The following is a 24,492-nucleotide window of genomic DNA, read 5'->3' on the forward strand; positions in this document are numbered from 1 at the left end:
ATCAATTACTTACTCATGTAAACCCTAGTGGCTAGTCTAGTATATATAGGACATTTAACTATTGCATTAGACGTCTTTTGACCACGTTTCATCTTTGGTCTCAGCTTTGTTTTTATTCTTCATCTTAAGAGGCTATTGATCACGTTTTAGGGGGGCTGCCCATTCGGCCATGCCTGAACCTTTCACTTATGTATTTTCAACGGTGGAGTTTCTGCACACCATAGATTAAGGGTGTGGAGCTCTGCTGTACCTCAAGTTTCAATACAATTACTATTACTTTCTATTCAATTCTCTTTTATTCGTATTCCAAGATATATGTTGCACTTCAACTTGATGAATGTGATGATCCGTGACACTCATCATCATTCTCACCTATGAACGCGCGTGACTGACAACCACTTCCGTTCTACTTTAGGCCGGGCGCATATCTCTTAGATTCCCCAACAGAATCTTCGTGGTATAAGCTAGATAGATGGTGGCATTCATGGGGATCCGGAAAGTCTAACCTTGTCTGTGGTATTCCGAGTAGGATCTCGGGAATCCGGAAAGTCTAACCTTGTCTGTGGTATTCCGAGTAGGATTCCGGTATTGAATGACTGTGACGAGCTTCAAACTCCTGAAGGCTGGGCATGATGACAAACGCAAAAGAATCAAGGGATTCTACTCCAACCTGATTGAGAACCGACAGATGATTAGCCGTGCTGTGACAGAGCATTTGGACCATTTTCACTGAGAGGATGGGATGTAGCTATCAACAAGGGTGATGCCTCCAGACGATGATTAAAAGTAGCCATTGATGTTGGTGATGCCCTACATACAGCTTGCCATGGAAAGGAGTAAGAAGGATTGGATGAAAGCAATAAGAAAGTAGAGATTCGAAAGGATTCTAGCATCTCCACACGCCTATCTGAAATTCGCACTATTGATTTACATAAGTATTTCTATCCCTTTTTATTTTCTATTTATTATTAATTTTCGAAACCCATAACCATTTAATTTGCCTAACTGAGATTTACAAGGTGACCATAGCTTGCTTCATACCAACAATCTCTGTGGGATCGACCCTTACTCACGTAAGGTATTACTTGGATGACCCAGTACACTTGCTGGTTTAGTTGAATGAAGTTGTGATCATAAATTCCAATAGAGCCAATTTTTAAATCTCATGCAAATACAAAGAGGATCACAATTTCGTCCACCACTTGTCATATGAATCAAAGAAGGCAGTAGACCATTCCTCTGGAGGATCATTGAACAAAAAGAAGACCATTGAAGAAGCCATAGATGTCATTGAGACTGTAGATAAGAATGACTACTTCTATGCTTCCGAAAGAGGGAACACTAGAGGAGTGATAGAGCTAAACAATGTGGATGCTCTGCTGGCTCAGAACAAGCTCATTACCAAGCAGCTAGCTGACCTCACCAAGAAGATGGAGAGGAACCAAGTGGCAGCAATCACCACCTCCTCAACAACCCAAGAAGGAGTTGAAGAAGAGGTAGAGGGTAACCTTGAGCAAGCCAACTACATTGGGAATTCACCTAGATAGAACCATGATCCATACTCCAAGACATACAACCCTGGATGGAGGAACCACCCAAATTTTGGGTGGGGGAATCAGCAAGATCAAAGCCAAGACCAGAGACGTTACAACTCCAACAACAATGCAGCTCATCAACAATTCACACAGAGGACATATCAACACCCCCACAACAACACTTCTCCACACCCATATCAAAACCAAAACAACACCTCTCATCCTTCCACCTCTAATCCCAATCTACCATCAATTGATGACAGAATCTCTAAGCTTGAAACCTTACTTGAAGGAATATGCCAAGAGATTCAAGAAAACAAGGTGTTCAAAGAGGAGGTGCGAGCCAATATTAAGAACCAGGGAGAGACCATCAAGAAGCTGGAATTCCAAGTGGGATGCTTAGCTGAGAAGATTCCCAAACCTACTGATGGCTTCCCAAGTGACACGGAGAAAAACCCAAGAGGAGAAGCAAAGAAAGTAAGATGGGAAGATTGCAAAATGGTCACTACAAGTGGTCAAGAGGCTTAAGACAAGCAAAGCAAACTCTCCAAACAACCTGAAGACAACTCAACAGAGGAGGAGGATAGAGATCACCAAGAACCAGAAATCTCACAACAAGAGCTGTTGAAGCTCTATGCACCATTTCCCCAACTGCTCAATGGTGCTGTGGGGAAGAGAATATACTCAAGGTTCCTAGACTTGTTTGCATCTCTGCATGTGAACATACCATTCATCAAGGCCATCCAACAAATGCCTGCATTCATCAAGTATATGAAGGAACTTCTTCCCAGGAAAAGCTCAATCAAAGGAGGCCAGACTATAGTGATGAATAAGGAATGCAGTGCCCTTATTCAACCTGAGTTGCCTACAAAAAGAAGAGACCCAGGGAGTTTTCATATCCCTTGTGCCATAAGGGAAACAATGTTTGATAGAGCACTCTGTGATTTGGGGGCAAGCATCAACTTACTGCCCCTATCCCTGGCGAAGAGGCTGCAGATTAATGAGATAATGTCCACATATGTAGTCATCAGACTGGCTGACAAGACTCAAAAGCAAGCAACAGGAGTGGTGGAAAATGTGTTGCTAAAGGTTGGGAAATACTTTCTCCCAACAGACTTTGTCATCCTGGACATGGAAGAGAGTCACACTCACCCAATCATATTGGGAAGACCCTTCCTAGCTACGGCCAGAGCACTCATAGATGTGGAGAAAGGGGAGCTAATATTGAGGATCCATGATGAACGACTCAGCTTCCATGTCTTCAAACTCTCACAAGAAGCAGACCAAGAGCACAAGGAACCAAGCAAAGATCATAATGAGATGCTGAAGGAGGAAGCAAGCACTGAAACACACCCAACCTATCTGGAGACCCCTTGGGTTGATAAACAAGGGAAACAGCAACTACCACAACTCAAGGAAAAGTTGGAGGAACCTAAACCTCTAGAGGGATGTGAAGACAACATCAAAACCCCCTTAGAGGAAGAAGTCATCAAGAGCAAGGCAATATCAAAAGACACAAGGAAGAAGGTACCAAGGAGGTGGAGGAACAAAAAGATCCCTACGGAAGACTTTTCTCCAGGGGATAGAGTGATCTCAGCTTACTTCCCAGATATTCCCCCTAATCTCCCTACTGTACCATCTCAGTTACCTAATGTCTTCACAATCAACAGAGTTCTTTCCCTGGAACATGTAGAGATCATTGATACAACCAATGGATACAAGTCCACAGCAAGAGGGGAAGACTTCAAGCATTACCAACCACCCTGATGAGGGAGAAACGTCAAGCTAGTGACGCTAAAGAAGCGCTTCATGGGAGGCAACCCATGTTTTATATGCTTTTAGAAAAGTAAATAAGTCAATGTTTATGAATTCCAACCCAACTTGACAAACACTTGGTGAAAACCTTATTGTGCAGTATATAGTGAAGAACAAGTTTGGTGTTCAAAGCAAATGCATGCTAGACTTGGGAGCTTTGAACAAAACTTTTCATCACAGTGCTCCAAACTAAGTTTGGTGTCACCCCATGGTGCCACCAATATGCATATAAGGACTCACAAATAGTTAGTTAGTTAGTTGGAATTCATGAATAAACAATTTAATCTTTTTTTACCTTTTTTTTAATTCTAGCTGTAAAGTTCATATTGTCGTTTTGATATCTTTTCTTACTTTTCTTATTTTATCTTTATAGGGAAAAGAAAAAGAAGCATTGATGGGGATTGATTGGACAATTAAATGGGGGAGGTTCGGCCACTTCATAAAGAGAAACTACACACTTGTCTTAAAAAGGGAATGCATTAAAAAAATGTTGCCATGCAACATTGAAAAGAATGGGACCCCTAAAAGATCGAGCAATCTCCATCATAAAGTGATGATCCTTGTCCTTTATCCATGCATAACCCCAACCGTCCATCAAGCAACCACTCCATCAATCCACACCCTCGAGTCTCTCACAACTTCTCTATATAAATGACCCTTGTTGCGTACCCACCTTCACTTGCATCACCCAATCTTCACACTTCTCTAATTCGGAACAAGGCATGTCCTACCCCATTAAAAGCATTTCCCCTCACTCTCTTCGTTGAAATAAAACCCTAAACAACCACAAATCTCCACACCCTTACCACCTTCACACATTAACTCTCATTCATGGCATCTTCGAGTTCTAAAAGAAGGAAGGGAAAGGAGCCTATGGAGAAACACCCGTATGATGAAAAGAGATTTAGAAGCCTATATCATGCATTGCAATACGGGTGGATGGTTGACAAGGAAATCATTTATGAGCTGGGATTTCAAGTGAAAAAAACTGAGTGTCCAGAAATCACAGAGAAAGTAGAAAAGAGAAGATGGGAGCTCCTCACCGATCCTGTCACTAAGGTTAATGCAAACCTCATAAGAGAATTTTATGCAAATGCGGTCCGATATGATAAGAAAGATGAGTCATATACAAGCTTTGTGAGAGGAAAGGTCGTGGATTTTGGTCCCATGAGTGTCATGAGGGTATTAAAGCTACGGTCCATACAGTTTGAAGAAGAGAATTATCACTCAAGATTGGACAACCCCAATTATGACCAGATTTTGTGGGACATTAGTGTACCCGGAGCTGACTGGGAAAGATCTGCGGGTAAGAAACCAAAGTTCATCAAGAGAACGGATCTCACTCCTGAAGCCAAGGGGTGGTTTGAACTCGTGAGGAGGTCTATTCTCCCAGCTGCAAACAACTCGGAGGTGAATCTCAAGAGAGCCACAATGGTGCACTGCATACTCAAAGGAGGAGAAATCAAGGTTCATGAACTCATAGCTGAAGGCATTAGAAAGATGGCAGAGAAAAGTGACTCAAGAGGAACGTTAGGTTACCCCAGCACTATTTACCGACTGTGCAAGAAAGCTGGGGTGGTGTTTGAAGATGAGGAACCAGTGTGGATAAAAGAAGGCATTCCAATAACTGTCCGAAGGATGAATGCTGCCACATCCCCCCTGCCTCAACGGAAGCAAAGGAAGAGGCCAGCCCCTCAAGTAGTGGAAGGACAAGTCTTAGAGGGGCAAGCACCAGCCACCTTGGATATGCATTAATTGCAGGAAGTAATTGATGGCTTATCTCGACAATATTTGGAAAGCCAAGGAGCACAGAAGAAACTTCAACTACAGATGATGGGGCAGCAGGAGGAGTCACTCTCAAGATGGATGACTCAACAAGGGGAGTGGCAAAAGCAAATGATGGATCATCAAATGAGTCAAGGGCAACAATGGGGAGAAATATTCAACAGGATGGAACAAAGGCAAAATGAGCAACAAGAGTCCATCCAGAGGCTAATCAACATCCAAGCACATCAAGGGGCACACATACATGAGATGCATCGAAGACAAATAGAACACACAAAACTACTGGACGAGCAAATGGCATTTGCAGAAGGAGTTTACATGAGCGAGACTAGGCATCATATAAACACTCAAGCCAGGCTCGGCTACTTAGTAGGACAGCTGCCAATATTGCACCCAGGAATCGCAAGGTATGAAGAAGTGAAGGATGAATTAGCACGAGAAGAGAGACAAAGGGTGGAAGAGAGTCATGAATCAGTAAGGAAGGCACTTGAGGATTGGAAGCAAGCAAGATTGGCGCGGATGCGAGGAAATGCAAGAGGACACAAGGAGGACAAGCAAGGAAAAGAGCATGGACGGCCACAAGAGTAAAAAGTGGTGGAGTTCCTTCTTTACTCTATCTTTTTCTATGCTTTAAATAAGGAAGATCTTGTATGGAATAGAACATGCTTCCATACTAGTTGAACAACTTTCAATTATGCATTTTAAGTTTTCTGATGAAGAAGTCTATGCTTGCTAGTCTTTATGTTACTGCATCATATCTTTACTTATTGTATGCTTGTCTTTAAAATAAAATGAAGAAGAGAATGTTTATGTTTCAAAAGACCAGAGTGGAGTTCATGATATGGAGTAATTTTCTGAGTCTTTGGTGTGATCATAAGTTAGCTAAGTTGGTTCAACCATAAGGTGGGAAGACAACTATCTGGCCTGAATACTATACTTTGAATATACCCATAAGACTAAGTATATAACAAGATCCTAATAAGAGAAAGGGAAAGAACAATGAAAGTGAAAAACAAAAGAAAAAGAGTAAGCAATAAGGCTAGGCACCAATGGTTTAGATCTTAAGACATGTGTCTGTGGTGCTCTTGTGTGAGGGATCTACTTGGATGAATAAGCTCTCAGGAGTGCTTTATAACTTGGTAACTTGGGTTAACTAACCTGGGATTATCAGCTGAAAGTTCACTATCAAGAGTAACCCTCACCACAGAGCACTTAGTAACCCAAAGAGGTGCTGGACACCAAGGTCTCAAGAAGGAAAATAAATGAACCAGATGCCTGTGGTGTGTATGTTTGGGGGAGAGACTTGAGGGAGTAAGTCCTTAGGGGTGTCTCAACACCTAGCACCTTGAACCAACTGGTTCGGGAGTGTTGGCTGAAAGCTTATCTTAAAGAGTTGCCCCTTTACAGAGCACTTAGATTGAAGAACACAAATAAGCCCTGGAATGACAATAAAAGGATCAATAAAAGTCTCATGGGATGTAAGCAAAGTCAGTATTTTAGGACATGATAAAGGTCTGAAAGCCAGTAATGGAATGAACCTAAGTTGCTATGCATGAAACCACCATAAAATCAGTGACATGACTTCCACAAGAATGACTCATTTCTCTTGGCATTCCATTCATCATTCTCTTGTTCCAGTACTTGCTTAGGGACAAGCAAGCTTTAAGTTTGGTGTTGTGATGCCAGGGCATCTTGGCCAGTTTCACTGACCTTTTCTTTACTATTTTTAGGGTAGTTTCATGCATTTCCTTAGGAAATAAGCTAGTTTTGGGTAGATATTCACTTATACCTTGATTCAAGCATACATTGTGCATTTTACATGATTTCATGAGGATTTTGCATGAGTTTAGTGACAAATTGTATGTTGCATTACCCATGACTTGGACTAGAACTTTGATGCACTCTATTGCTTGATTTCAGGACCAAAGGAAGCAAGGAAGAACCACTTAGCAGTCACGTTAATCTAATTAACGTAGCCACTAACGTGGAATGGGAGGTAACTTTCAAAGTTGATGAGAAAAGTGACTACCAATAACGCTCTCGAAGCCATGATTGCCCACATTAAGAGTCACGTTAACTAAGTTAACGTGAACTCTAACGTGAAGAAGGGACTTTGAGCCAACGTTAGTGACACTTAACATTATCACTAACGTTGGCCAATGATCATAAGTGGCCACGTTAGAGTTCACGTTAACTTAGTTAACGTGACTCTTAACGTTAAAAGAGGGAAGGAAGCCAATGTTAGTGACATTCAACATTGTCACTAATGTTGGCCTAAGGTGCAATATACCACGTTAACTTCCACGTTAACTTGGTTAACGTGGGAGCTAACGTAAGAGGCAAGGGAGGTCGACAACGTTAGTGACACCCAACATTGTCACTAACGTTGGAAGCACCCACAAAACCCCCAAGGAGCCACGTTAACTTTCACGTTAACTTAGTTAACGTGGAAGGTAACGTTGATGAGTAAAAGATGAGCCAACGTTAGTGACACTCAACATTGTCACTAACGTTGGGGATGGCTAAGAATGGCCACGTCAGACGTGGGACTCTAACGTGAGACATAGGGGCACACTGGAACGTTAGTGACAATGTTAAGTGTCACTAACGTTCTCGAAGGTTGGCAAGGCCACATTAGAAGCCACGTTAACCTAGTTAACATGGGACTCTAACGTGAGACATAGGGGCACACTGGAACGTTAGTGACAATGTTAAGTGTCACTAACATTCTCGAAGGTTGGCAAGGCCACGTTAGAAGCCATGTTAGCCTAGTTAATGTGGGCTCTAACGTGAGGCAAAGGGGTTAATTGGAACGTTAGTAACAATGTTGAGTGTCACTAACGTTCTCAAACTCATACTAAACGATAACACCCCTAACGTCCTGAGCTAAAGTCTCTGCCCACTTCACACTTTCTCTCTGCAAGTAAAACCAAGCCCAAATGAAGAAGAGAACTGCTTCAAACTCAAGATCCAAAGGCCCAAGACTTGAAGAGCCAACTAGAAGCTGAGAAGAGTAGTATATATAGGAGTAGCTTTGAATTATTTGAGGAGTTCTGCAAGTTGGAAAACTACTCTCTGTATTTTACTTTCTCTGCTCTTCTAGTTCCATGATGTATTCTCCATCTTTGTTTTCATTTTCTGGAGCTATGAACAACTAAACCCCTTTCATTGGGTTAGGGAGCTCTGTTGTAATTTGATGGATCAATACTAGTTTTCATTATTCTTCTTCTATCTTTTCTCTTGATTTTACTTGAAAGCTTTCGATCTTCATCCAATTGGATAGTTATCTTGGAAAAGAAGCTATTCAAACTTGGATCTCTTCTGAACCTTGAAAGAGGAATGAAGAGATCAAGCTAGAAATGCTTTCTCATGCTGGACCAAATTGGGTTTGGATGGATATGTGACTATAATCCTCTCAATACTTGATTTGGGAAATGCATGTGGTATAATCAGTGACCACACTTCATCTCTTCTCATGAGCAATTGACCAAGGAATTGGCTATTGATCAAGATTTGAGAGATTCAATTGCAAGAAATTGTAATTCAATCAATTAAGATTGCCAAGGAGATCAATGAGTGCATTGATTGAGGAAGAGATGAAAATGAACTTGATCCGGAGAATTGCAACATCTCCTGCGCCCAATGAACTCCCCAATTCTGATCTCACCCATTCTCTTTAATTTCTGCGTTTACTTTTATGAGCAAACACCCCATTCCCATTTACAATTCTGCAATTTACTTTCAGTCATTTACTTCCAGCTCTTTAATTCTAGCATTTACTTTTTTTGTCATTTACATTACCGCCATTTTATTTTCTGCAAATCTCACCCCAAATTCTGAATTTGCTCAACTAGAACATTCTTCTAATTAAAGTTGCTTGATCAATCAATCCATGTGGGATTCGACCTCACTCTATTGTGAGTTTTTACTTGACGACAAATTCGGTACACTTGCCGAAGGAAATTTGTTGAGAGACAGTTTCCACCTGCATCAATCATGATGCTATGAATTATGATAGCCCGGTCTATAGTAACTTCGGACCGGTTGCTAGTGGGAATGATTGAGCGTTGGATAAACTCCAACCATCCCCTAGCCACGGACTTGAGGTCATGCCTTCTCAGTTGAACCGACTTCCCTCTTGAATCTCTCTTCCATTGAGCGCCCTCTTCACAAATGTCTATGAGGACTTGGTCCAACCTTTGATCAAAGTTGACCCTTCTAGTGTAGGGGTGTTCATCTCCTTGCATCATGCGCAAGTTGAATGCCAACCTTACATTTTTCGGACTAAGATCTAAGCATTTCCCCCGAACCATTGTAAGCCAATTCTTTGGGTCCGGGTTCACACTTTGATCATGGTTCTTGGTGATCCATGCATTGGCATAGAACTCTTGAACCATTAAGATTCTGACTTGTTGAATGGGGTTGGTAAGAACTTCCCAACCTCTTCTTCATATCTCATGTCGGATCTCCAGATATTCACTCTTTTTGAGTTTGAAAGGGACCTCGGGGATCACCTTCTTCATGGCCACAACTTCATAGAAGTGGTCTTGATGCATCCTTGAGATGAATCTCTCCATCTCCCATGAATTGGAGGTGGAAGCTTTTGCCTTCCCTTTCCTCTTTCTAGAGGTTTCTCCGGCCTTAGGTGCCATAAATGGTTATAGAAAAATAAAAAGCAATGCTTTTACCACACCAAACTTAGAAGGTTTGCTCGTCCTCGAGCAAAAGAAGAAAGAAGAGAGTGATAGAAGAAGAAATAGAGGAGATGGAGGTGGCTTTGTGGTTCGGCCAAGGGGGAGAAGTAGTGTTTAGGTTGTGTGAAAATGAGGGGGTGAAGATGGGTTTATATAGGGGTGGAGAGAAGGGTAGGGTTCGGTCATGTATGGATGGGTTTGGGAGGGAAAGTGGTTTGAATTTGAATGGTAAGGTAGGTTGGGTTTTATGAAGGATGGATGTGAGTGGTGAAGAGAATGGTTGGATTTGATAGGTGAGGGGTTTTTAGGGAAGAGGTATTGAGGTGATTGGTGAATGGTGAAGAGGAGAGAGAGTGGTGGGGTAGGTGGGGATTCTGTGGGGTCCACAGATCCTGAGGTGTCAAGGATAAGTCATCCCTGCACCAAGTGGCGAGCAAAAATGCTCCTGCTGCCAATCCTGGCGTTAAACGCCGGGCTGGTGACCATTTCTGGCGTTTAATGCCAGCTTCTTGCCCATTCCTGGCGTTAAACGCCAGTCTGGTGCCCCTTTCTGGCGTTAAACACCCAGAATGGTGCCAGACTGGGCGTTAAACGCCCATTTTGCTATCTTCACTGGCGTTTAAACGCCAACAAATTTTCCTCCAGGGTGTGCTGTTTTTCTTTCTATTTTTCATGCTGTTTTTGCTTTTTCAATTGTTTTTGTGACTTTCCATGATCATTAACCTATAAAAGGCATAAAATAACAATGGAAAATAGATAAATATAACATTGGGTTGCCTCCGAACAAGTGCTTCTTTAATGTCAGTAGCTTGACAGTTGGCTCTCATGGAGCCTCACAGGTACTCAGAGTAATGTTGGAACCTCCCAACACCAAACTTAGAGTTTGAATGTGGGGGTTCAACACCAAACTTAGAAGTTGGTTGTGGCCTCCTAACACCAAAGTTAGAGTTTGACTGCGGGGGCTCTATTTGACTCTGTTTTGAGAGAAGCTCTTCATGCTTCCTCTCCATGGTTGCAGAGGGATATCCTTGAGCCTTAAACACAAAGGATTCTTCATTCACTTGAATGATCAATTCTCCTCTGTCAACATTAATCACAGCCTTTGCTGTGGCTAGGAAGGGTCTGCCAAGGATGATGGATTCATCCATGCACTTCCCAGTCTCTAGGACTATGAAATCAGCAGGGATGTAATGGTATTCAATCTTTACCAGAACATCCTCTACAAGTCCATAAGCTTGTTTTCTTGAATTGTCTGCCATCTCTAGTGAGATTCTTGCAGCTTGCACCTCAAAGATCCTTAGTTTCTCCATTACAGAGAGATGCATGAGGTTTATGCTTGACCCTAGGTCACATAGAGCCTTCTCAAAGGTCATGGTGCCTATGGTACAAGGTATTGAGAACTTCCCAGGGTCCTGTCTCTTTTGAGGTAATTTCTGTCTAGTCAAGTCATCCAGTTCTTTGGTGAGCAAAGGGGGTTCATCCTCCCAAGTCTCATTACCAAATAACTTGTCATTTATCTTCATGATTGCTCCAAGGTACTTAGCAACTTGCTCTTCAGTGACATCTTCGTCCTCTTCAGAGGAAGAATACTTATCAGACCTCATGAATGGCAGAAGTAAATCCAATGGAATCTCTATGGTCTCAGTGTGAGCCTCAGATTCCCATGGTTCCTCATTAGGGAACTCATTGGAGGCCAGTGGACGTCCATTGAGGTCTTCCTCAGTGGCGCTCACTGCCTTTTCCTTCTCTCCAAATTCGGCCATGTTGATGGCCTTACACTCTCCTTTTGGATTCTCTTCTGTATTGCTTGGAAGAGTACTAGGAGGGAGTTTAGTAACTCTCTTACTCGGCTGACCCACTTGTGCCTCCAAGTTTCTAATGGAGGACCTTATTTTAGTCATGAAACTTTTGAGTGGTTTTGATTAGATCAGAAACCATGGTTGCTAAGTTAGAGTGGCTCTGCTTAGAATTCTCTGTATGTTACTGAGAAGATGATGGAAAAGGCTTGCCATTGCTAAACCTGTTTCTTCCACCATTATTGTTGTTGAAACCTTGTTGAGGCCTCTGTTGATCCTTCCTTGAGAGATTTGGATGATTTCTCCATGAAGGATTATAGGTGTTTCCATAGGGTTCTCCCATGTAATTCACCTCTTCCATTGATGGGTTCTCAGGATCATAAGCTTCTTCTTCAGATGAAGCGTCCTTAGTACTGTCTGGTGCAGCTTGCATTCCAGACAGACTTTGAGAAATCATATTGACTTACTGAGTCAATATTTTTTCTGAGCCAGTATGGCATTCAGAGTATCAATCTCAAGAACTCCTTTCTTCTGATTCGTCCCATTGTTCACAGGATTCCTTTCAGAAGTGTACATGAATTGGTTATTTGCAACCATTTCAATGAGTTCTTGAGCTTCTGCAGGCGTCTTCTTCAGATGAAGAGATCCTTCAGCAGAGCTGTCCAATGACATCTAGGACAATTCAGACAGACCATCATAGAAGATACCTATGATGCTCCATTCAGAAAGCATGTCAAAAGGACACTTTCTGATCAATTGTTTGTATCTTTCCCAAGCTTCATTGAGGGATTCACCTTCCTTTTGTCTGAAGGTTTGGACTTCCACTCTGAGCTTACTCAATTTTTGAGGTGGAAAGAACTTTGCCAAGAAGGCATTGACTAGCTTTTTCCAAGAGTTCAAGCTTTCTTTAGGTTGTGAGTCCAACCATATCCTAGCTCTGTCTCTTACAGCAAAAGGGAATAGCATAAGTCTGTAGACCTCAGGGTCAACCCCATTGGTCTTGACAGTGTCACAGATTTGCAAGAATTCAACTAAAAACTGATGAGGATCTTCCAATGGAAGTCAATGGAACTTGCAATTCTGTTGCATTAGAGAAACTAATTGAGGCTTAAGTTCAAAGTTGTTTGCTCCAATGGCAGGGATAGAGATGCTTCTCCCATAGAAGTCGGGAGTAGGTGCAGTAAAGTCACCAAGCACCTTCCTTGCATTGTTGGCATTGTTGTTGTTTTCGGCTGCCATGGGTTCTTCTTGTTTGAAGATTTCTGTTAGGTCCTCTACAGAGAGTTGTGCTTTAACTTCTCTTAGCTTTCGCTTCAAGGTCCTTTTAGGTTCAGGTTCAGCCTCAACAAGAATGCTTTTGTCTTTACTCCTGCTCATATAAAAGAAAAGAGAACAAGAAAGTATGAAATCCTCTATGTCACAGTATAGAGATTCCTTGAGGTGTCAGAGGAAAAGAAAAATAGATGGAAGAGGTAGAAGAATTCGAACTTATCAAGAAAGATAGAGTTCGAATTGTGCATTGAGGAGGAGTGTTAGTCCATAAATAGAAGGACGTGAGAAGAGGGGAAGAAATTTTCGAAAATTAAAGTGAATTAATTAAAAGAAATTTTGAAAAATGGTAATTGATTTTCAAAAACTAAGATTGGGGAAGAAATAAAGTGAAATTGAAAAAGATTTTTAAATTAGAAATAAAAAAGATATGATTGAAAACTAATTTTGAAAAAGATGTGATTGAAAAGATATGATTGAAAAGATATAGTTTTAAAACGATATAATTGAGAAGATATAATTTGAAAAACAATTTAAAAAGATTTGATTTTGAAAATTAATGACTTGGCTAACAAGAAATTTAAAAGATATGATTCAGACATTAAACCTTTCTCAACAGAAAAGGCAACATAATTGAAATGTTGAATCAAATCATTAATTGTTAGCAAGTATTTTTGAAAATGGAAAGAAATTGATTTGGAAAATACATGATTGAAAAGATATGATTTGAAAAAGATTTGATTTTGAAAAATTATGAAAACTTGAAAAAAATTTGCATTAAAAACAAAATCTTCCCTCTTGTGCCATCCTGGCATTAAACGCCAGAATGGTTACCATTCTGGCGTTTAACACCCAAAACACTACCTTTTTGGGTGTTAAATGCCCATTTTCCTTCCTCACTGGGCGTTTTGAACGCCCAGCTTTTTCTGTGTAATTCCTCTGCTGTATGTTCTGAATCTTCAATTCTCTATATTATTGACTTGAAAAGACACAAAGAAATTTTTTTTTTGAATTTTTAATGATGAGGAATAATCAAAATGCAACTAAAATCAAATAAACAATGCATGCAAGACACCAAACTTAGAAGTTTGTATACTACTGACACTAACAAATTGAGAATGCATATGAGAAACAACAAAACACTCAAGACAAGAGAATTTAAAGATCAGAGCAAGGAAATCATCAAGAACATCTTGAAGATCAATGAAGACACATGAATGAATTCAAAAAATGCAAGAAGAACAGAAACATGCAATTGACACCAAACTTAAAATGAGACACTAGACTCAACAAGAAACATAAAATATTTTTTTGGTTTTAAGATTTTATAATTTTTTTGGATTTTTTTGAAAATTGAGTGAAAAAGAAAATAAGGATATCAAAATTCTTAATGAGAATTCCAGGAATCATTCAATGTTAGTCTAAAGCTTTAGTCTAAAGAAATTAGACATGGCTAGCCAAGCTTCAGCAGGACATTGCATTCAAGAGCTAAATTGATGAGAATCAATCAGCTTTGGTGATGATAAGAACATCACCTTGAAAGACTAGAATTCATTCTTAAGAACTCTGAAGAAAAATACCTAAGCTAAGCAACAAGATGAACCGTCAGTTGTCCAAACTCAAACAATCCCCGGCAACGGCGCCAAAAACTTGGTGCACGAAATTGTGATCATCAATGGCGCCATCAACATGGTACGCTCAATTGCAATCTCAACTCTTTATCACAACTTCGCACAACTAACCAACAAGTGCACTGGGTCGTCCAAGTAATAAACCTTACGCGAGTAAGGGTCGATCCCACGGAGATTGTTGGTATGAAGCAAGCTATGGTCATCTTGTATATCTCAGTCAGGCGGATTCAAATGGTTATGGAGGATTGATAACTAAAACATAAAATAAAGATAGAGATACTTATGTAGTTCATTTGTGAGAATTTCAGATAAGCGTATGGAGATGCTTTGTCCTTTCTGTCTCTCTGCTTTCCTACTGTCTTCATCCAATCCTTCTTACTCCTTTCCATGGCAAGCTGTATGTTGGGCATCACCATTGTCAATGGCTACAGTCCCGTCCTCTCAGTGAAAATGTTCAACGCGCTCTGTCACAGCACGACTATTCAGTTGTCGGTTCTCGATCATGTCGGAATAGAATCCAGTGATTCTTTTGCGTCTGTCACTAACGCCCCACAATCGCGAGTTTGAAGCTCGTCACAGTCATTCAATCCTTGAATCCTACTCAGAATACCACGGACAAGGTTTAGACCTTTCGGATTCTCTTGAATGCCGCCATCAATTCTAGCTTATACCACGAAGATTCAGATTAAGGGATCCAAGAGATACACATTCAAGCCTTGTTTGCTTGTAGAATGGAAGTGGTTGTCAGGCACACGTTCATAAGTGAGAATGATGATGAGCGTCACATAATCATCACATTCATCAAGTTCTTGAGTTTGAATGAATATCTTGGAATAAGAATAAGCTGAATTGAATAGAAGAACAATAGTAATTGCATTAATACTCGAGGTACAGCAGAGCTCCACACCTTAATCTATGGTGTGTAGAAACTCCACCATTGAAAATACATAAGAACAAGGTCTAGTCATGGCCGAGAGGCCAGCCCCCATGATCTAAAAACTAGACGTCCAAAGATGATCCTAAGATCTAAATTGATCAAAAGATGAAAAATACAATAGCAAAAGGTCCTATTTGTAGAGAACTAGTAGCTTAGGGTTTACAAAGATGAGTAAATGACATAAAAATCCACTTCCGGGCCCACTTGGTGTGTGCTTGGGCTGAGCAATGAAGCATTCATGTGTAGAGACTTTTCTTGGAGTTAAACGCCAGCTTTTGTGCCAATTTGGGCGTTTAACTCCCATTCTTGTGCCAGTTCCGGCGTTAAACGCTAGAATTCTTGAGCTGACTTGGAACGCCTATTTGGGCCATCAAATCTCAGGAAAAGTATAGACTATTATATATTTCTGGAAAGCCCAGGATGTCTACTTTCCAACGCAATTGAGAGCGCACCAATTGGGCTTCTGTAGCTCTAGAAAATCTACTTCGAGTGCAGGGAGGTCAGAATCCAACAACATCTGCAGTCCTTTTTAGTCTCTGAATCAGATTTTTACTCAGGTCCCTCAATCTCAGCCAAAAAATACCTGAAATTACAGAAAAATACACAAACTCATAGTAAAGTCCAGAAAAGTTAATTTTAATTAAAAACTAATAAAAATATAATAAAAACTAACTAAAACATGCTGAAAACATACTTAAAACAATGCCAAAAAGCGTATAAATTATCTGCTCATCATGTCTCTTGAGAAATTGAAGGACAATGGGTGCAACACAGGTGGTTGTGGCTATGGCCTCCACCCATTTGGAGACATACTCCACTGCTACCAGGATGTATTTGAAGGAATGAGATGGAGGGAAGAGGCCCATAAAATCCATACCTCAAAGGTCAAATAGTTCCACTTCCAGAGTGAAGTTTTGAGGCATTTCATTCGTCTTTGTTAAGCCTCCAGCTCTTTGACATTCATTGCATTGGTGCACAAATTCTCTGGCATCTTTGAATATAGTTGGCCAATAAATCCACTTTGAAGCACTTTACCTGCTGTTCTTTCTGGCCCAAAATGTCCAACATAAGCTGAACCATGACAGTGCCATAATTGTTTCTCATATCATTTTCAGAGATACACCTTATAATCATCCCATCTGCACACCTTGGTACACGAAATTGTGATACACAACTTCGTGCAGCTGACCAGCAAGTGCACTGGGTCGTCCAAGTAATACCTTACGTGAGTAAGGGTCGATCCCATGGAGATTGTCGGCTTGAAGCAAGCTATGGTCATCTTGTAAATCTCAATCAGACAGATTCAAATGGTTATGGTGTTTTGATAACTAAAAGATAAATAAAACATAAAATAGGATAGAAATACTTATGCAATTCATTGGTGGAAATTTCAGATAAGCGTATAAAGATGCTTTGTTCCTTCTGATCGTCTGCTTTCCTATTGCCTTCATCCAATCATTCATACTCCTTTCCATGGCAAGCTGTATGTAGGTGGATCACCGTTGTCAATGGCTACCATCCATCCTCTAAGTGAAAAAGGTCCTCTACGGTTTCTCGCATGGCTAATCAGCTGTCGGTTCTCGATCATGTCGGAATAAGATCCATTGATCCTTTGGCGCACTGCACTGCGCCCCCACAGTCACGAGTTTGAAGCTCGTCACAGTCATCCCATCCCAGATCCTACTCAAAATACCACAGGCAAGGTTTAGATTTTCCGGATCTCAAGAATGCTGCCCATTTGATTCTAGCTTATACCACGAAGACTCTGATAGCACGGAATGGAAGCTCTGTTGTCATGAGAGGCAACCATGCGTCGTGAACTAGGAGGCCAAGAGATACACACTCAAGCTCTCGCATATAGAATGGAGGTGGTTGTCAGGCACGCGTTCATAAGGGAAGATAATGATGAGTGTCATGGATCATCACATCCACCAGGTTGAAGTACGAGTGAATATCTTAGAACAAGAATAAGCTTGAATTGAATAGAAAATAGTAGTAATTGCATTGATTCATGAGGAACAGCAGAGCTCCACACCTTAATCTATGGTGCGTAGAAACTCCACCGTTGAAAATACATAAGAACAAGGTCTAGGCATGGCCGCTCCCAAATAGCATGAAACAGACGAAAAAGGGTTCAAGACCTGATCCCAAGATCAAAGATGATCAAAAGATGATCAAAAGGATCAAAATACAATAGTAAAAAGGTTCTATTTATTGAGAACTAGTAACCTAGGGTTTATAGAAATAAGTGAATGATGCAGAAATCCACTTCCGGGGCCCACTTGGTGTGTGCTTGAGCTGAGCATTGAAGCTTTCATGTGCATAGGCTTCTCTTGGAGTTAAACGCCAGCTTTGGTGCCAGTTTGGGCGTTTAACTCCAATTATGGTGCAAGTTTGGGCGTTTTACGCCAGAATTTTTATGCTGACTTGGAACGCCAATTTGGGCTATCAAATCTCGAGAAAAGTATGGGCTATTATACATTGCTGGAAAGCCCAAGATGTCTACTTTATAAAGCAATTAAGAGCACGTAAATTGGGCTTCTGTAGATCCAGAAAATCTATTTCGAGTGCAGGGAGGTCAGAATCCAACAGCATCTGCAGTTCTTTTTCAGCCTCTGAATCAAATTTTTGCTCAAGTCCCTCAATTTCAGCCAGAAAATACCTGAAATCATAGAAAAACACACAAACTCATTGTAAAGTCTAGAAATGTGATTTTTGCATAAAAACTAATAATTATATACTAAAAACTAACTAAATCATACTAAAAACTACCTAAAAACAATGCCAAAAAGCGTATAAATTATCTGCTCATCACACCTCTTGAATAAGAATGGCTCATCCCATAAGAACTTCTTGGCTTCATTAAACAGCTTCTTTACTTGTTGCTTCTTGAGCTCTTGAGGAATCTTTCTTCCCACCTTATAGTTTGCGATGTCAGCAAACCAAGGTGCTTGTTGGACTTGGAAGAGGTGTTCATCTGGGAACTTCTCGTTCACTGGTTGTGGTGTATCTTGGTTGGCCTCTTGTGGCAATCTTGACAAATAGTCTCCCACTTGGTTCTCATTCCCCTTCCTATCTTTCACTTCAATGTCAAATTCTTGCAACAGCACCCACCTAATAAGCCTTGGCTTGGAATCCTATTTAGACATGAGATACTTGAGAGCAGCATGATTAGTATAGACTATAACTTTTGAACACATCAAGTATTGTCTAAATTTGTCAAATGCATACACAATAGCCAAAAGCTCTTTTTCTGTGGTGGTATAATTCTTTTGTGCCTCATTTAACACCTTTCTTGCATAATATATGACATGATGCAGCTTGTCTTTCTTTTGCCCCAATACAGCACCAATTGCAACGTCACTTGCATCACACATAAGTTCAAAAGGAAGTCCCCATTCAGGGGGTGTGATGATTGGTGCTGTAGTGAGTTTCTTTTTCAAGGTTTTGAAGGCATGCTTGCAATTATCATCAAAGATGAAAGGATTGTCAACCACTAGCAAATTTCTCAGTGGTTTGGCTATTTTTGAAAAATCCTTGATAAATCTTCTATAAAATCTAGCATGCCCAAGAAAGCTTCTCACTGCTTTTACATTGGTAGGGACTGGTAGTTTTTCTATGATCTCTATTTTGGCTCTGTCAACTTCTATTCCCTTGTTTGAAACCTTATGCCCAAGAACTATACCTTATGGTACCATAAAGTGGCATTTTTCCCAATTCAAAACTAAATTTATTTCTTAGAATCTTTTTAAAACAAGGGTTAGATGTTACAGACAAGTGTCAAAGGAGTTACCAAAGATAGAGAAATCATCCATAAAAACTTCTAAAAACTTTTCTACCATGTCAGAGAAGATTGAGAGCATACACCTTTGGAAGATTGCTGGAGCATTGCAAAGTCCAAAAGGCATCCTCGTATAAGCAAAAACTCCAAATGGACATGTAAATGAGGTTTTTTCTTAATCCTTGGGGTCCACCACTATTTGATTGTACCCTAAATACCCATCCAAGAAGTAGTAATAGGCGTGACCAGCCAATCTTTCCAGCATTTGATCAATGAGCGGGAGAGGAAAGTGATCTTTCCTTGTAGCCTCATTCAATCTTCTATAATCAATGCATATCCTCCATCCAATCACTATCCTTGTAAGGATTAACTCATTTTTCTCATTGAATATGACTATCATTCTTCCCTTCTTTGGCACAACTTGTACTGGACTTACCCAAGGACTATCAGAGATTGGGTATATGATCCCAGCATTCCACAGTTTTATCACCTCCTTTTGAACCACTTCCTTTATGGCTGGGTTAAGTCTTCTTTGAGGTTGTACCAGAAGTCTTGAGTCCTCTTCCAACAAGATTTTATGCATGCAAATGGCAGGGCTTATACCCTTGATGTCATCAATTGTCCATCCCAAAGCTGTCTTATGAGCTTTTAATACTTTAATCAGCTTTGTTTCCTCTTCCATGTTTAAGGAAGAATTTATTATCACTGGCAATGTCTCTTCTTCTCCAAGGAATGCATACTTGAAATGAGGAGGGAGGGGCTTCAATTCTTGCTTTGGCACCTCCTCTGTCTTGCTTTCAATAGAGATTTTAGCTACTCTTTCTTCTATGATTTCTTGTTTTTCTTCTTCTTCCTCTTGTTGTTCCTCCTAACAGTTAGCTTCAAGTGACTCTTCCTCCAATTCTTTTATCATTTCCACCCTTATATGCTTCTCCTTCTCAGGGGGATATTCCATGGCCTTAAAAATATTGATGATCTTTTTTTCATCATGCACCCTGAGGATCATTTCACCTTTCTCTACATCAATTATAGCTCTTGCTGTGGCCAAGAAAGGTCACCCCAGGATAATCGATTTGTGTCCCTCTTCTTCCATGTATAAGATGACAAAATCAGCAGGAAAAATGAATTCTCCAATCTTCACCAATAAGTTTTCTACAACTCCATTAGGTATCTTGAGTGATCTGTCTGCCATTTGAAGTGACATCCTTGTTGGTTTAACTTCCTCTATTGCAAGCTTTTTCATCAATGAGAGAGGCATCAAGTTGATGCTGGCACTTAAATCATAGAGAGCTTTTTCTAGTGTCATGTTGTCTATGGTGCATGATATGATGAAGCTTCCAGGGTCTTTGAGTTTTGGTGGGAGACCCTTTTGAATCACTGCACTGCATTCTTGTGTTAAGATCACTGTCTCCTTTTCATTCCAGCTTCTCTTCTTGTTAATGAGTTCTTTAAGGAATTTTGCATATAGAGGCCTCTGCTCCAATGCTTCAGCAAGGGGGATATTGATTTCCAGCTTCTTGAAAACTTCTAGGAACTTGGAAAATTGTTGATCTTTAAGCTCTTTTTGCAACCTTTGGGGGTATGGTAGAGGAGGAGTGTAAGGTTTCACCTCATTCTTCTGCAATTGTGGTTGCTCCTCTATGACTTGCTTCCCTTTCTTTGAGACTTGAGACTCTTCCTCCTTAGACTCCTCTTGATCTTTATCTTCAGTTGCTACCTCTTTTTTACTGTCAACTTTTTCACCTTCTAATGTCCTTCCACTCCTTAATTGGATTGTTTTGCATTCTTCTTTGGGATTGGGAATGGTGTCACTTGGAAAAGTGTTGGTTGCCCTTTCAGCCACCGTTTTCTTGGATAATTGCCCAATTTATCTCTCTAAATTCCTCATTGATGCCTCATGATTCTTTAACATTTTCTCCACCAATATCTCTAAGTTGGAGATTCTTTGGGAATCTTGGGGTTGTTATGGTTGAGTGTGGGATGTAGATAGTGGATGAAAGTTATTTTGGTTAGCTGAGGCATTATTTGGTGGGTAGTAATTGGATGGGGGGTAGTTATTTTGTGGTTTTCTGTACTAATTTTGGTTAGTGGCTTGATGATTTTGGTGGTTTGTGTTATGGGAGTTGTTTTGGTTTGAGTTTCTTTGCCAAGAATTTTGGTTCTGGTTCTCTCCCCACCTCAAATTGGGGGTGGTTCCTCCAAGAGGGGTTGTAAGTATCTCCATGAAAATCATTCTATCCGGCGCCTTGGTTATGCACATACTGAACTTGTTCAGATTGTTACTCTTCATAGCCCTCTTCTTGTTGTCCCCACACAGATGATGGTTGACTTTTTGTGCTTACTACTGCTAGTTGAAGGCTATCTATCCTCTTTGCCATCATCTCCATTTGTTTCTGAATTTGTTGGTGCATCACCTTGTTTTGTGCTAAGATGGTGTCAACACCTTCAAGCTCTAGGACACCTCTTTTTGGAGCAGGTTGGCGTTGTCTTTGATGAGCATAGAAGTATTGATTATTGGCCACAGTGTCTATGAGGCTCGGAGCTTCTTCAGCTGTCTTCATTAGCTGTACTAAACCTCCAGCAGAATAATCTAAGGCTTCTTGAGCTTTTAGAGTCAAGCCCTCATAGAAATTCATCAATCTATCCCATTCACTAAATATTTCAGGGGGACATTTTCTGATCAAAGCTTTGTACCTCTCCCAGGCTTCATAAAGGGATTCTCCATCCATTTGGGTGAAGGTTTGTACTTCTGTCTTCAATCTAATAATCCTCTGAGGTGGGTAGAACTTGGCAAAAAATTTGCTCACTAGATCATCCCAGTTGTTGATGCTTTCCTTGGAAAATGTTTCTAGCCATTGAGTTGCCTTGTCCCCTTAAAGAGAATGGAAATAGTAGCAGCTTGTAAATATCTGAGTGCACACCATTTGTCTTTAATGTGTCACATATGCTTAGGAAGACAGATAAGCGTTGGTTTGGTTTTCAAGAGATCTCCTCCATAAGAACAGTTATTTTTCACCAAGGTGATGAGTTGAGGCTTCAACTCAAAATTATTTGCATGGACATTTGGGGTGAGAATACTGCTCTCATAGTATCTAGGATTTGGGAAAGTGTAAGATGCTAGAACTCTCCTTTGAGGTTGGCCATTGTTGTTAGCCACATTCTCTGGTAGATTAGGGATGTTACCCTCCATTTCTTGATCTTCCTCTTCTGATTCTTCTTCTCCTATCACTTTTTCCCTCTTGCTTCTCTTCTCAATCTCAAGCAGGTTCTCTTTGGTTCAGAATCAAAAGAGGTGGACTCTTGACGTTAGAACTATTTGATGATCTAGATTTGTCTCAGAATAAGATTTCTTTCGTTGCAAGTATAGTCTAAATCAACAAACAATCCTCATAATCAAATATTTCAATTCAAAACAAAAGATAACCGAGAGTATCTAAATCTCGGGTCGTTCTCCCTAGGAACGCAATTGAAGTGTGGTTCTCTTTCGGTTGTTAAGGCAAAAAAGGGGGGTTTTCGAGCAAGAAATGAAAGATTAAAGGAACTTAAGAAAAAAAGAACTAAGAGATGATCAAAACTGTAATTAATGCAATTAAGAGAAAGCAAGATCAAAACTAGTGGAAATGCTATACGTGAAGCCTTGACTTGGGAATGAGAATCCAAGGAATACTATCATCGCCATAACCACAACTATGGTAATTTTAATGAGTCAATCTTGCCTAGTCTACCCTAACCATCGAGGAGTAAGTCAAGCAAGCATAATTGACTTTAATCCATAAATCCTAACCAACTTATCAAACTAGTTGATAAAAGGCTAGCGTCAATGGAAACAAGAGTCAACTAACTACCCAAGAATTACCACTAAATGTCGGATATTATGACTCTAGTATCCTAGGAACTCAAACCACAAGCCAATGTGTGAAAATCTACTCAAAATCTAAAGTTGGCATTTTCACAAACACCTTGTGTGAATAAAAATAAAGTATGGAAAATTGCAAGGAAAACTTAGAACTATAACCAACTATCAACAAAACCAAATATAAACAAACAATCAAATATAAAGGAGGCATGAAACATAAAATTCATTGATCAAAACTTCAAGAAGCACAAAATTGCAATATGAACAAAGTAACTTGAACCAAAAGGAAATGAAGATAAAAGTGCTTTAATTAAAGAGGAAATTGAGAGTACTTACAATTAAAGAAGTAAATTCAAGGATCAAAGCTTGCTATAAAATGCTACAAGAAGACTACATAAACCCCAGGAGAGCTCTCTATTCTAGACTACTCCTACTCCTAATTACTATGTAAAATTATGGAAAATAAATTCTAAGTCCTAATGCTTTCAAATGTGTTGAATCCCCCTTCATATAGCACTCTAATTCAGCCTTCAAGCCTTCCAAAATGGGCCAAAAGGCCTCAGAAAATGCGCTGCACATGTTTCATTAATGAAATCATGTGTTGGGTCCTATGCAGACGCACAGACGTGTGCGTCTGCACACTTGGCTGAAAATTGACCTGTGCGTACGAACAAGTGCTTGTGCGCACGCACACATGGAAATCTTTGCTTGTGTGCACGCACGCAAGGCTGTGCACACGCACACTTCACTGTGTGTGCTTTTCCTTATTTTCTTCATGTTTTCTCCCTTGGTCATGCTTTCTTCCACTTTTGGCCATCCATCCTTGCCTTCAAGGCCTGAAATCACTCACAAACCATATCACGGCATCGAATGACATAAAAGTGGAATTAATTCGCTCTATTAAAGCACAAAATTGCATGTTTTCTCATTTAGGTTCAAATTAGGGATCAAACATAAAAGTATGCTATTTTGGTGCTTAAGTGTGAGTTCATGTACTAGAATCCATTCAAATCAAGGCAAAAATATCACAGAAAATATGGACTCATCAACTCTCCTCTTCTCCCTCCTGGCATACAACACAAACAAATCAAAAACACAAAAGCAGGGCACTCTGTTGCTAGAGTGAGTTTATGGTTATTAGAAACAAATTCACAAACAGTTAGTGTGCATAGTACAAACAAAGAAAAATGCTTAATCTAGATTATCACCTTACTTAATCATTGTTAATCCAAATCATTCCCCGGCAACGATGCCAAAAACTTGATGGTGTGAGAACTGAATTTCATACAAACTCACCGGCAAGTGTACCGGGTCGCATCAGGTTGTAATAACTCACAGGAGTGAGGTCGATCCCACATGGATTGATAGATCAAGAAATTTTAGTATGGTGATG

General features: G+C 40.3%; 2 protein-coding genes and 1 non-coding gene across 3 annotated transcripts; 2 read left to right on the forward strand and 1 right to left on the reverse strand.

Annotated features, from left to right (window-relative positions):
• Positions 1-2,285: 2,285 nt before the first annotated feature.
• Positions 2,286-3,302, forward strand: LOC130957308 (uncharacterized). Its single transcript, XM_057884177.1, has one exon. It carries the CDS (start codon positions 2,286-2,288, stop codon positions 3,300-3,302), a length of 1,017 nt encoding a protein of 338 aa, XP_057740160.1.
• Positions 3,303-12,355: 9,053 nt separating this feature from the next.
• LOC130958865 (small nucleolar RNA R71) lies at positions 12,356-12,459 on the forward strand. The gene has a single exon (XR_009077968.1). It is a non-coding gene; the product is annotated as a small nucleolar RNA R71 (small nucleolar RNA).
• A 7,838-nt stretch (positions 12,460-20,297) lies between these two features.
• LOC130957309 (uncharacterized) lies at positions 20,298-21,879 on the reverse strand. Its single transcript, XM_057884179.1, has 2 exons — positions 21,527-21,879; positions 20,298-21,006 (listed from the first exon to the last, which is right to left on the reverse strand). The coding sequence occupies exons 1-2, from the start codon at positions 21,877-21,879 to the stop codon at positions 20,298-20,300; spliced, it is 1,062 nt and encodes a 353-aa protein (XP_057740162.1).
• Between the last annotated feature and the right edge of the window lie 2,613 nt (positions 21,880-24,492).

Source organism: Arachis stenosperma, chromosome 10 (genome assembly GCF_014773155.1).
Source record: "Arachis stenosperma cultivar V10309 chromosome 10, arast.V10309.gnm1.PFL2, whole genome shotgun sequence".
NCBI classification, from domain to species: Eukaryota; Viridiplantae; Streptophyta; class Magnoliopsida; order Fabales; family Fabaceae; genus Arachis; species Arachis stenosperma.

Bases quoted from the DNA above. Each gene is read 5' to 3' on its own strand.
- LOC130957309 (XM_057884179.1), bottom strand. From the start codon at position 21,879: ATGAATTTCTATGAGGGCTTGACTCTAAAAGCTCAAGAAGCCTTAGAT. The intron at 21,007-21,526 runs GTAACAATCTGA...AATCCAATTAAG, and splicing joins CAAGAAGAGGGCTATGAAGA to GAGTGGAAGGACATTAGAAG.
- LOC130957308 (XM_057884177.1), top strand. From the start codon at position 2,286: ATGCCTGCATTCATCAAGTATATGAAGGAACTTCTTCCCAGGAAAAGC.